Source organism: Hippopotamus amphibius, chromosome 6 (genome assembly GCF_030028045.1).
Source record: "Hippopotamus amphibius kiboko isolate mHipAmp2 chromosome 6, mHipAmp2.hap2, whole genome shotgun sequence".
NCBI classification, from domain to species: Eukaryota; Metazoa; Chordata; class Mammalia; order Artiodactyla; family Hippopotamidae; genus Hippopotamus; species Hippopotamus amphibius.
This window is the reverse complement of record NC_080191.1, coordinates 135,677,808-135,690,396: the sequence shown is the minus strand read 5'-3', so window position 1 is coordinate 135,690,396 and position 12,589 is coordinate 135,677,808. Positions and strand designations below refer to the sequence as shown.

General features: G+C 39.6%; 1 protein-coding gene across 2 annotated transcripts; it reads right to left on the bottom strand.

The window, feature by feature from the left end:
* Window positions 1–2,038: 2,038 nt before the first annotated feature.
* LOC130856070 (zinc finger Ran-binding domain-containing protein 2) lies at window positions 2,039–4,470 on the bottom strand. 2 transcript variants are annotated; one of them, XM_057740257.1, is made up of 2 exons: window positions 3,510–4,470; window positions 2,039–3,435 (listed from the first exon to the last, which is right to left on the bottom strand). In XM_057740257.1, the coding sequence occupies exons 1-2, from the start codon at window positions 4,434–4,436 to the stop codon at window positions 3,370–3,372; spliced, it is 993 nt and encodes a 330-aa protein (XP_057596240.1). In that variant the 5' UTR covers window positions 4,437–4,470; the 3' UTR covers window positions 2,039–3,369. The 2 variants fall into 2 exon arrangements, with proteins under 2 accessions (XP_057596240.1, XP_057596238.1); XM_057740255.1 differs by having other exon boundaries at window positions 2,039–4,470.
* Between the last annotated feature and the right edge of the window lie 8,119 nt (window positions 4,471–12,589).

Sequence of the window (12,589 nt, the reverse complement as noted above, 5' to 3'; positions counted from 1 at the left end):
CTGCTTCATATATCTTATTTAAATTATTAAAGAAATTTTAATAGTAAAATGGCTGTACTGATTTTCTGACAGACCTTTTCCTCCATTACATAAAGTTTGAGATTATTAAAATATAATTCTTATCTGCATTGAGAGCTGTCATAGAGGTCTTCTCTGTACATGGAAAAGCAAATAGGTGTGGCCCAACAATGTAACATTAAATGTTTATTGTAGCGTGAAACTTAATCTTCAAGTCAAAACCTGATTCGCACATACCTGGTAACCATAAGGTTATCTTAAGTCAGTTACAAGTTCTGTTTCGAAGGTGAGCAAACGCCTTCAATGTGACAGCAAATTAGAGCCAGCTACTGAGCTTTAATGCTTTTCTTTAGGTATTTAATGATGATGTTTAAGCTAGGAGAATTAAGTAATAAGGTGACCCCCCCTCCCCCCCCCCCCCCCCCCCCCGCCCCAACCTGGCTGGCTGTTAAAGTGAAATCTGACGACAGAGAAAAAACCCGCAAGTCATGTAGCCAAAAGGATATTTTTTAAATTATTCACATTATTTCCCCAATATTTTGGAAGTCAATTTAGAGATCTTAAAAGACCATAATAAATAAAATATTGCTTTATAGTTACAAGTTTTTCATTAAAATTTTCACCCATCTTGATTACTTGTCCACTAGACTTGGCTGCAAATGATTTGTTGCTGTTTCAAAAAATCAAATACACCCACAAAGAAATGATTGCCATCAAGGATGTTTAAAAAAATAGTTAACAGCTTCTGAAGAGGACTCCAAAGATACATGTTCAGCAATGGCAGCCAGTGGGTCTGGAAAAAGTTAAAAAGCCTCACAGGGAGACAAGATTCACTTGGATATAAAAATGTCGGGTATGATACTTAAATCAGTTACATTTCTAACTTAAAAACTAACATGGCCTAGTGTAAATGAGCAACTTCTGAAAGGACAGATAGTTCATTACGAATCGAGTGGAATCTACGTGTGCTTTTATGCTGAGCTGTAACAGTATTTCTGAAGAGCTTAAATTGCCTCTAAGTAGTGAACAGTTTGTTTTCAAGACCAGCGTTGAAGAATGGCAAAGGCAAATGTCAAGGCCCTGTTTAACAAATTAATTTTGAATTCTTAATAGTGTAGAAATTTTTATCCACCTTATCCTTGTTTGGAAATAGCACATGGGAGAAGGGGGGGGGGTTAGTGAAGATGGAAGATAACGGGGGGAATACTCCTTCCTGCGCGTGACGTGAGGGTTGTATGTCAGAGGTTGCTTTGGGATGATCACTTTTCCTTGTGTCCTAATTTTTGTCTTGTACTGTTACTGAACCAGCTTTCTAGGTTCTTGTCAAGAGCTTGACAACCTTACGCTGCTGTACCCACGTTTTAAAACAATTTTCACACTTTTATTATGGGGAAAGTCGAGTGAGTACCCATCTCTCAGCCAAAAATAATGTTCAGTTCTAGGTCAGGCAACCTTATTTATACCTCACCAACTCACCATTTCACCTCCCAGCCTTATTTGGAAGAAAATCCCAGACAAATGATTTCATCCCCAGGTATTTTAATCCAAAAGGTAAGGACTTTTTATTTTTTTTTTATTTTTTTATTTTTTTTTTTTGACTCACAAGCTTTATTTACATTTGTCTACAGCATCATTTCCTTACGAAATGAACTAGTACAGCTTCGTTTAACCAAATAAAATCATAATCATTTGAATTGTCTGTAAACTATTAGCTAAATTTATAACCTTGCATTTACTTATTAGTACAGCCAAAGTTTTAAATACAGAAAGCACAAGAATAAATCAACAATAACATGTAGAATCTAGAAGATCATCTGGGCAATTTAGAAGGTGGACTTTCAAGAAGTCTGAGGCACAATTACAAGAGTAAAAGTTCTTGTGCAACCTACAGTAAATGTAGCAAAGAAAATTAAGACATAAAAAAAGCAGGGGAAGTTCACTGTAAAAATATTATCAAAATATTTCTACATTAGCTCTTTCACTTTCATCTTTAGATCAGTTGAAGAGAAAAACGACTCATTTCAAAATAAAAACAAATGTAATTTTGGTTTTTCTACTAAGTACCTTAAAACATTTAAATTTTTCATTGCAGTAGACATTAAGAAAAAACAAACAAAACCCAGCCCCCAAAACAAAAAATGTGTGTATTGACCCCATGAGAAAAAGTTCCCAAGCACAATTGTTGATTTCCCTTAATATACTTACCTTGCATTGTCACTGAAGATACTGTTAAGAGAAACCTTTTTTAAAACCAGAAGACAGAATAGAGCTCAAATGACCAGATTTTAATTTTGAGAAATAAAACAAACCTTGAAAGTATTTTAAGCCATAAGTAATTTCAAGTGAATAGGAACAATTATTTCTGCTTATGTCATGAGGAAATAAGCATTCATTTGTTACTCAGAAGAAAATTTTATGCAGTGTGTTTAAACATCTCAAAGCAAATGTTCACTTAAATTCACAATGTCTCTGTTGGTCTTTCACCCAAAGACAAATATACTTCAAAAGTGTTCTTCGATTTGTTTACCATTAACTACGATTTAACTTTCTCTACCCTATCGTGTGATAACTGGATTTTTAAAGGATATCACACAAAGCTTCTAAAAATATTAAACATTTTAAAATAAAATGTTTTTCTCATCAACCATATTAGCAGAGAAGAGATGAACTGCTAGGCATTCTTGCTCAAAATTTCCCCCTTTCTTCTCAGAAAGGGAGAAATAAATAACACCTTTGTCCTCTCCAATTCACAAAACTTTTCTGCATTAAGCTTGGTGGTGCAAAAAGTAAAACTGGATAAAAGAGAGACAATGATTCTAAGGCACCCTTAACATAGGGAATTTCAAAATAGTTTCCAGTTGACTGTTTTACAACTAGTTAAACTTTTTTTTAATAAGAATCACTTCGACATAGGTTAACATAAACAGGTTGACTCCTTTTCCCAGATTAACATAAATAGATTGTTTCCAACTACTTTACCACAGTCTTGCCTCCATGCCCAAAGTCCAGATAAGCCTAGGTAATGCTCATATTTGGAGATGAGAAAAACAAGAGTTCAAATTAGAAAACAAAGTACTTTGTTATAGCAGAGATGGTTTTTAAATGAAGCTAATGGTTGTAAATAATGAATGATAAACAAAGCGTCTATTTTGGGACATTATGGCTTAAAATACTATTTACTTTTAATTTCACAGATAAACACAGCTGTATTGTTCTGAAAAGCAATGAAAGGCATGCACCTCTACTAGCAGATTTAGCACTTCTGACCAAGTAAGACACCAACTTCTTAAAAAATATGCTTCATGCATTGTACTGGACTTTTTTTTTTTTTAAAGATGTAAATTTAATACATTATTTCTTTTTTGAACTTGAACGGGAACCAGAATGGGATGATCCAGAAGGTGACCTGTGGTGCCTGGGTAAAGTAGTGGTGTTCCGAGGGGTTGGCCCTGGGCTCAGGGTTGTTTAGTGTTTTCACCAATCACCTGGCTTTCAGGTGACCGTGATCTTGTTCGTCTTTTTTTGCGATCACCAGATGAAGAAGATCTAGAACGACTTCTCTTTCTGTTCCTCTCAGGAGAAGATGATGAACTTGAGTAAGATCTTTTTCGTGGGGAAGAAGAGCCCCTGTGGGACCTGGAGCTGGATCTTGATTTCGACCCACGAGATCTCGAATGTTCTCTGGAACTGGAACGAGATCTTGACTGCGAACTGGAAGAACTTCTTGAACGGGACCTGGACCTAGACCTTGAACTGGAGGGGGAGGATGAGCGTGATGAAGATCGTGAATGTGAAGACCGAGACTTTGAGCGACTTCGTCTATTAGATTTCTTTTTATTACTATCTTCTTCTTCACTGGCATCAAGATTATATTTTGAGAGATCAGCATCATCTTCATCTTCATCCTCATCTAATTTATATTTAGAAAGATCTTCATCCTCATCCTCTTCTTCTCCCTCAGATTCTTTATCTTCAACTTCCTTTAAAATAGATGCAGGACCAACTGCCTTCCCTCTGTACTTTTTCTTTTTACGTCCAAACTCATCATATTCACCATCAGATTCTTCTCTTTCTATATATTCAACATTTTCTCTTTCATTAAAACCACCACCATATCCTGTTCTTTCTTCCAGCTTAGCATACTTTGGAGTATTACACATGTTACATTCTGATCTTCTGGCCCAATTCACATTACTGCAAGTTTTACACTGCCAGTCATTAGCACTAAACAAGCCTCGGCTCTTTTCTGCGAGTGTCTTTCCTATTTCAGTGCCTCCAGCTTTCATCATCTTAGCCTCAGTTGTTTTCTCTCGACCACATCTATTACAGCTAGTTCTTCTAGCAAAGTTTACATTTCCACATTTTTTGTCAGGGCAAATCCAGTCACCGTCACTGACTCGGAAATTCTTGGTGGACATCTTGGACGCCGCCACCACAGCCACCCGCAGCTACGTCTTCCGGTAAGGACTTTTTAAACATGTCCATAATACTTTCATTATACTTAAAGTAATAGTAATGTCTAACTTAGTATTCAGATTTCCCTTACTAGCTCTCATTTGTTTTTATTGGTTTGTTCATACGAGGTCTATATTTGGTTTAAAGCACAGATTGTCCTTTTTTTTTTTTTTTTTTTTTTAAATCTTTTGGCTGTGCCACATAGCATGTGGAATCTTAGTTCCCTGACCAGGGATCGAACCAGCGCCCCCTGCATTGGAAGCGCTGAGTCTTAACTAATGGACCACCAGAGAAGTCCCTGTCTGATCTTTTTCTTTCCTTGAAATTTCCATATTCTGGGTTGGCTGATTATAACCCTGCAGTATCCTTGAACACATGTTTCTGTTCCTTGTAGATCTCAAGGCTTGATTAGATTCAGGTTTGATAACTTTAATTTTTTTTTTACTGGTCTGAAGTTCAGAAGTCTGGGGACCCTGACATTACTCTGAAACTAAATTGCTGCTTCATTCACCAAGTATCCCACCAAGTCCCTGATCTTAATACATTACTGCTCATACCTCAGCAGCCGTGTATGTATGTGCCCCCTTTGTGTCTGTATGTTTTCTCACCTTTGTTTCCCACTACAGCTTGTACATCTGCAAAAATAAGATGTTTAGTATTTGTCCTAATGATTCTCAATACAAGTTCTTTCACGTTACAGAATGTTACATTTGTCCTTTACAGTTGGTATCTTAACCCTAAAGACTGACCAGTGAAATTCTTAATCACCTTTCCATTTTAAAACAAAGTGATCATAAAAATAACTACTTTACTGAAGTTCTGAGTTTTGCTTTATAGCTTTAAATATTGTCACTGTTACCATCAGTTGTTAATTCCGTTGTTAATGCCTTCCACCTGCATCAAAAGCCTTATTTAAAAATTCAAGGTTTTTTATGAAATTTTCCAAAAACAAGATAATTTCATAACAAATATTCATTGTCCCAAGAGCCATTTCTTAGCTCATCATGGACTGTAGATAATTATGAAGATTAAGGGTTTCGAAGATTAAGACTAGATTTTTAAGGGTTTCTTAGGTGGCGCACTGGTTAAAAATCTGCCTGCTAATGCAGGGGACACTGGTTCGATCCCTGCTCCAGGGAGATCCCACATGCTGCGGAGCAGCTAAGCCTGTGTGCCACAACTATTGAGCCCACGTGCCGCAACTACTGAAGTCCACGCGCCTAGAGCCTGTGCTCTGCAACAAAAGAAGCCACAGCAATGAGGAGCCCGTGCACCACAACAAAGAGTAGCCCCTGCTTGTTGCAACTTGAGAAAGCCGATGTGCAGCAATGAAGACCCAGCACAGCTAATAAATAAATAATATTTTAAAAAAGACTAGATTTTTAAGAAATCATGTTAAAAGAATGCACATATTGGGAGCTTGGGTTAGCTGGAGAGACAATGTATATGGGGTTTAATAAGGAAAACTATCACTTCCCCTACTGGGAAAATTAGAAGGTGAAGCTTTCACTGTGTAGGCCTGGATTACTTCATGTCCCTTAGAGTAGCTACTCCTGTGGCTGGAAGTCACAGCTTGACTTTGTAACCATTTGAACTATGTCCACTTCTGGAATGAAAGGAACATGGGCTTCCATGTCAGCTCTGCATTCAAGTCATTCCTCTACTAAGGTGATGTGGCAAGTTATTTAACCTCTCATCTGCAAACTGGCCCTTACAGCATTGTGCATAGCACATGGTTAGACATAAGGGAGTTCTCTTTTTTTACCCCTGCAATCCAAACAATTCATATTAGAAAGCACCCAACTACTTAGAGAAGTTTGAATTCTAGTTTCCTATGAACACAATTCAAAATAATAGCTGTTTCAGAATGCTACCTCACTGAAGATTAGCTCTGAATCCGAAGGGTACAAGATTTTCATAATTAGAGCATGAAATCAACACCAGGCTCTTTGATTCCAGCTGTCCTCTTGACCCTTCTGCTTTTACCACCTCTGCTCAGTATAATTCTAAACCGGTTCTAAGGACAGGAAATTCCTACCCTGCCTGCTTATATGTCATCAAATTCTTTTCCTCTGTATCAACTATCATCTCCATTGTAGGTGTACGGACTTCCCTGGTGGTCCAGGGGTAAAGAATCCATCTTGCAATGCAGGGGATGCGGATTCAATCTCTCATCAGGGAACTAAGATCCCACATGCCAAGGGGCAGCTAAGCCCACGTGCCACAACTAGACAGCCTGTGTGCCACAAACTATAGAGCCCATGTGCTCTGGAGCCTGCGTGCCACAACTATAGAGCCCATGTGTCCTGGAGCCCATGCACCACAACTAGATAGAGAAAACCTGCATGCCACAACTAGAGAGAAGCTCCCACAGCAAAGAGCCCACGCTGCAACAAAAGATCCTGCGTGCCACAACTAAGACCCAATGCAGCCAAAAATAAAAAATTAAAACAGAGATAAAGGAGGGGCTTCCTAGGTGGCACAGTGGTTGAGAATCCACCTGCCAATGCAGGGGACATGGGTTCGAGACCTGCTCCAGGAAGATCCCACATGCCGCAGAGCAACTAAGCCCGTGTGCCACAACTATTGAGCCTGCGCTTTAGAACCCGTGAGCCACAACTATTGAGCCCATGTGCTGCAACTACTGAAGCCCCCGTGCCTAGAGCCCGTGCTGCGCAGCAAGAGAAGCCACAGCAATGAACCTGCGCACCGCAACGAAGAGTAGCCCCCACTCACCACAACTAAGAAGAAAGCCCGCTCACAGCAAAAAAAGACCCAACACAACCAATAAAATAATAAATAAATAGATTTATAAAAAAAAGAAAACAGAGATAAAGGAAACCACTGCACTGGAAAAAAAAAAAGTAGATGTAGTAGCATTTCTATGTGTACGTCTTTGCCACAGTCCTTCAAACAGTAGCTAATGATCTATTTAAACTGTTAATCACATGTTGCTCTAATAGGAGGTGAGTGAAAAATTATCCACACTTTGGCTGTAAATTTATAGAAGTTTTAATATAACCAGAGTGTGGATAATTTTTGATTCACCCTTGTACATAAAGCTTCCAGTGGTTTCTTATTTCACTCTACAAACCCCTGACTCTGGCTGAGTCAGACCCTTGCCAGCTGCTTCCGTCAGCCAACCTCTCCTCTTCCTCAAATGTGCACATCTATTCCCGAGCCTTCCCACTTATTGTCCTCCCTTCTTGGGATGCCTTTCTCAGATCTTGTGTGAAAGGCTTCATCATTCAGAGTCATCTCTCTGGAAGGGCCTTCTTTTACACCCTGTCTAAACTAAGCCCCTGATGACCCCCTCCATCACATTCTATTTAGCACTAACTTTTTCATAATGCTTGCCACTGTCTGAAATTACCTTATTTTACTTTATCATCAACTTTCTTCTTATTAGAATAGAAGCTTCAAGAGAGCAGCAGAAGTGTGATTTATTCATTACTGCATGCCCCTTACCTAATCCTACAACAGTGCCTGGCCTGTATTAGGATATGCAATAAATAACGAGTGAATGAATTTCACAGACATGAATTCGCTGAGTGGCACTTTTAAGCCCTCATCTTTTGTTTGAGCACATATTCTTATTCCAGCTGCCTTTCAATGCATGTGTTTTTTCCTTTTACAAGGTTCTAGGGTCCTGGAGTTCACAGACAAAAGGGGGCAGATAGACATAAACAACAGGGGTAGCCAACTGGTGGGCCATAAGCCACATCTTAGCTTGCACGGGTATTTGGTTTGTGCAACGTTTGTTTTAGGTGAACTAGTGGCTAACACTTTTTAACTGGAAATACATAAAAACAGACCTCCAACTTTTTTATAAAAATTAGAATACATGAGATCTACAATCCCTCAAGGCAACAACTGACTAGCACCAAGCAGCCCTCTGGTTGTGGTGTGCACACTACAGTGCATTATAGTTCTGTCTACTCCCGCTTAATCACAACAGCGAAGCAGATGGCAATTGGCATTTATCGGGACTTCCCTGGTGGCGCAGTGGTTAAGAATCTGTTTGCTAGTGCAGGGCACACAGGTTCGATCTCTGGTCTGGGAAGATCCCATATGCCACAGAGCAACTAAGCCTGTGCGCCACAACTACTGAGCCTGTGCTCTAAAGCCCGCGAGCGACAACTTCTGAGCCCAAGCACCACAACCACTGAAGCCGAGCACTCTAGGGCCTGCGTGCTGCAACTACCAAAGCCTGTGCACCTAGAGCCCATGCTCCACAACAAGAGAAGCCACCGCAATGAGAAGCCTGAGCACCACGATGAAGAGTAGCCCCTGCTTGCTGTAACTAGAGAAGGCCTGCACGCAGCAACGAAGACCCAACTCAGCCAAAAAAAAAAAAAAAAAATTTGCATTTATCACTGTGTTGAAGGTGGTATCTTTCTTTCCTAGATCCTGCTCCTTTTGCTCACTGATGTTATCTGCCTGAACCTTGCAGCAGACCCTGACATCTTGAAAGATAATCCAAGACCTATATGAAGCCCCACATCTGTGAATATGGCATTGTTTGTATAGGCTCCTGGGTCAGCTGAAAATCAGATTGTTTACTGCGCCCAACATCTCTCCACTAGTTAACTGCAGTATAATGTGGTTCACCTTTTCAAACTGGCATTCCTCACGCCAGTAGCTCTCGCATTGCTGGAGCACTTGTAGAAAAATTCCACAAATGGATTCTTCCTGTTTTGACACAGAGCATATGATATGTCAGGACTTTGTACAGAGCACAAGGCACGTCATAACTCTGAGCCACCCTGAGGTTCAATATTCCACCCTAAGTTACAAAACTAGTTTTCTGCTCAAAAGATATTCTTTGTTTTGGGCCTTTTCAAATGAACCAAGTTTCATTCATTTGACAATATCACACACACACACACGCACACATGTATATACACATACATATGGGGGTGGGTTAGTTGATTTACACTATTAGTTTCAGGTGTAAAATGTGTGATTCGCAATTTTTTACAGGTTATACTCCATTTATAGTTATAAAATATTGGTTATATTCCCTGTGCTGTACAATATACCCTTGTGGCTTATTTATTTCATATACAACAGGTTGTACTTCTTAATCCCTTGTCCCTGTCTTGCCCCTCCCCCTTCCCTCTCCCCACCGGTAACCACTAGTTTCTTCTCTGCATCTGTGAGTCTTTGTTATACTGACTAGTTTGTTTTAATTTTTAGATTCCACATATAAGTGATATATAATATTTGTTTTTCTCTGTCTGACTTATTTCACATAGCAATAATGCCCTCCAAATCCATCCATGTTATTGCAAATGGCAAGATTTCATTCTTTTTATGGCTAAGTAGTATTCCATTGTATATCTGTATCGCATCTTCTTTATCTACTCATCTGATGGACACTTATGTTCCATGCTTGGCTGTTGTAAGTAATATTTACATTATTCTAAAATTACAATATTTACATTATTGTAAATAATGCTGCTGTGAACATTGGGGTACATGTATCTTTTCGAATTAATGTTTTCATTTTCTTCAGATATATACCCAGGAGTGGAATTGCTGGATCATGTGATAGTTCTATTTTCAGGTTTTGAGGAACCTCCATGCTGTTCTCCATAGTGGCTGCACCAATTTATATTCCCACCAGTAGTGTTCAAGGGCTCCCTTTTCTCCACATCCTCCTCAAAAGTTTGTTATTTGTGGTCTTTTTGATGTAGCAGACTACATTTCACACACAATTGAAACTGAGAGTCAGCAAACTTGAAAGTAGTAACATTGCAGATGTCAATTGTATATACACCTGATGAAGGCTTTCATGATAGATTTCTACCTAGAGAAATAAGGGCAGGGAAAGTTGGATGTCTAGATATGTGGCAAGTACCTACATATGATTAAGACCTGCTTGTAGGATACTTGCTATCCAGGTGGAGACAATTTTTTTAAAAGCCAAGTAACATCCAAAGTAATCGTGAGTATATTTTAGGTCACTGAGGGCTGAATTAAAGAAGGAAGAGGGACCACTGTGGCCTAGGGGCCTTGGAAAGTTCATAGAGGATAGGGAGCATGGGCTGGGGCTCGGATGGGAAGGATTTAAAAGATAAGAAGGGGGAATTCCCTGGTGGTGCAGTGGTTAAGACTCCGAGCTCCCAATGCAGGGGGCCCGGGTTCAATCTCTGGTCAAGGAACTAGATCCCACACGCATGCCACAACTAAGAGTTCTCATGCCACAACTAAGGAGCCCTTGAGCCGCAACTAAGACCAGGCATGCATGCATGCATGCATGCATGCATGCATAAATAAATAAATAAATAAATGGATAAGAAGAAAGAGGCAGTGTAATCTCGAGGCAAGATTCGAGGTACAGACTCAGGGCAGCTTGGAGTGTGCCCCGGGAGAAACACTAGGCTTGTTTGCTCGTGCAGGGGCTAATGAACTAATATCGGAGCAGAAATGGTGAGGCTTAAGGAGTCAGACTGCCTGGGGTCAATGCTTAGCCTGTCTACTTACTAGCTGTCTCATTTTGCACGTACTACTTAACCACTCTAAGCTTCTCAGCCATAGAATTAGTCATAGAACCTGCTGTATTCAGATAAGGATTAAAGGAAACAATGCATATAATACACTTAGCGCAGTGTTAAGCTTGTAGTCAATGTTAAATAAATAATTGTAGTATCATTATTAACATCGTCAGAGGCTTGTGGACACCAGACTAAGTAAGGTGTCTAGTAGACCAGAGAGCCGTTATAAGCCGTTATAAGCAGACGGGTGACTTATTTTCCTAAGATTGCTCTAACAAATTACCACAAACTCAATGACTTCAATGTACTCCCTCACAGTTCTGGAGGCTAGAAGTCTGGAATCAAGGTGTTGGCCGGACCATGCTCCCTCTGAAGGTTCTGCGGAGGAATCCTTCCTCGATTCTTCCTAGCTTCTCCTGGTGATCACTGCATTCTCTGCCTCTGTCTCCGCAGGGCCTTTTTCTCTGTATGTGTCCTCTTCTCTTCTTAAAAGGACACTACTCATTGGATTTAGGGTCCACCCTAATCCAGTATGACCGCCTCATAACTAATTACATCTGCAAAGACACTGTGTCCAAATAAGGTCACATTCTAAGGTTCTATATGGACATGAATTTTGGGGAGACACTCCAACGCACTATAGTGACATAAGAAAAATAACGTTGAAATTGAAAACATTTAAACATTTTCATTTTGAAACAATTTTAGATGTAAAAAAGTTGGCAAAAATATTACAAAGAATTCCTGTATGTCCTTCACCCAGATTTCCCGAATGTTAACATTTTACCACACTTGCTGTGTCACTCTCTCCCTCATATGCACGTGCATGTGTATGTAATGGGTTTTCTGACATGTTTGAGAGGAAGTCGTTGCAGTCACGATGTCCTTTGACCTGTTTCAGTGCAAAAACAAGGACATTTCTCTTACATAGCCACAACATAATTATCAAAGTCAGGAAATTGACTCAAAACTATAATCTATTGACCTTTTTCAAGTATTGCCAATTTTCCTACCAATACTCTTTTCCTGGTCCAGGATCCAATCTAGAATCATATGATGCCTTGAGTCTCTTTTTATCTGTAATAGTTCCTCTGTCTTTCATCACGTTGACATTTTTTGTTTTGTTTTTGTTTTTTGGGGAGAGGGGAGATATGTTTTTTCTGCGCCTCTTGGCTTGTGGAATCTGAGTTCCACAACCAGGGATCTAACCTGGACACCCCCGCTCCCCACCCCCCTGCAGTTACAGCACCAAGCCCTAACCACTGGGGAACTCCCAGAGATTTGTTTTATTTTTCCCAATACGATAGTTTGATGAATTTCAAACCTCTAAGGAAAATTGTAAGAGTAGTACGGGCACTACCCTTTATATTCATCACTTAAGATTCATTAATAGTTAATGTTTTGCTACACTTGCTTCGTATCTCTATGTATATATCTGTAGACACTTATTTTTCTTTTTCCTTTCTGAACTACTGGAGTTATTTCACCCTTAAATACTTCAGCATATAACACCAAAGATCAAGGACATTTGCCTACATAGCCACAACACAGCTGCCCTCACAGCCAGGAGATTTAACATTGATACGGTTATGTAATACACAGTTTATGTATGAAAT

Excerpts from the sequence above, each read along its gene's own strand:
- LOC130856070 (XM_057740257.1), bottom strand. The coding sequence starts at position 4,436 with ATGTCCACCAAGAATTTCCGAGTCAGTGACGGTGACTGGATTTGCCCT. Across the intron at positions 3,436-3,509 it reads CAAGATCACGGTCACCTGAA|AGGCACCACAGGTCACCTTC; the intron begins AGCCAGGTGATT and ends ACTACTTTACCC.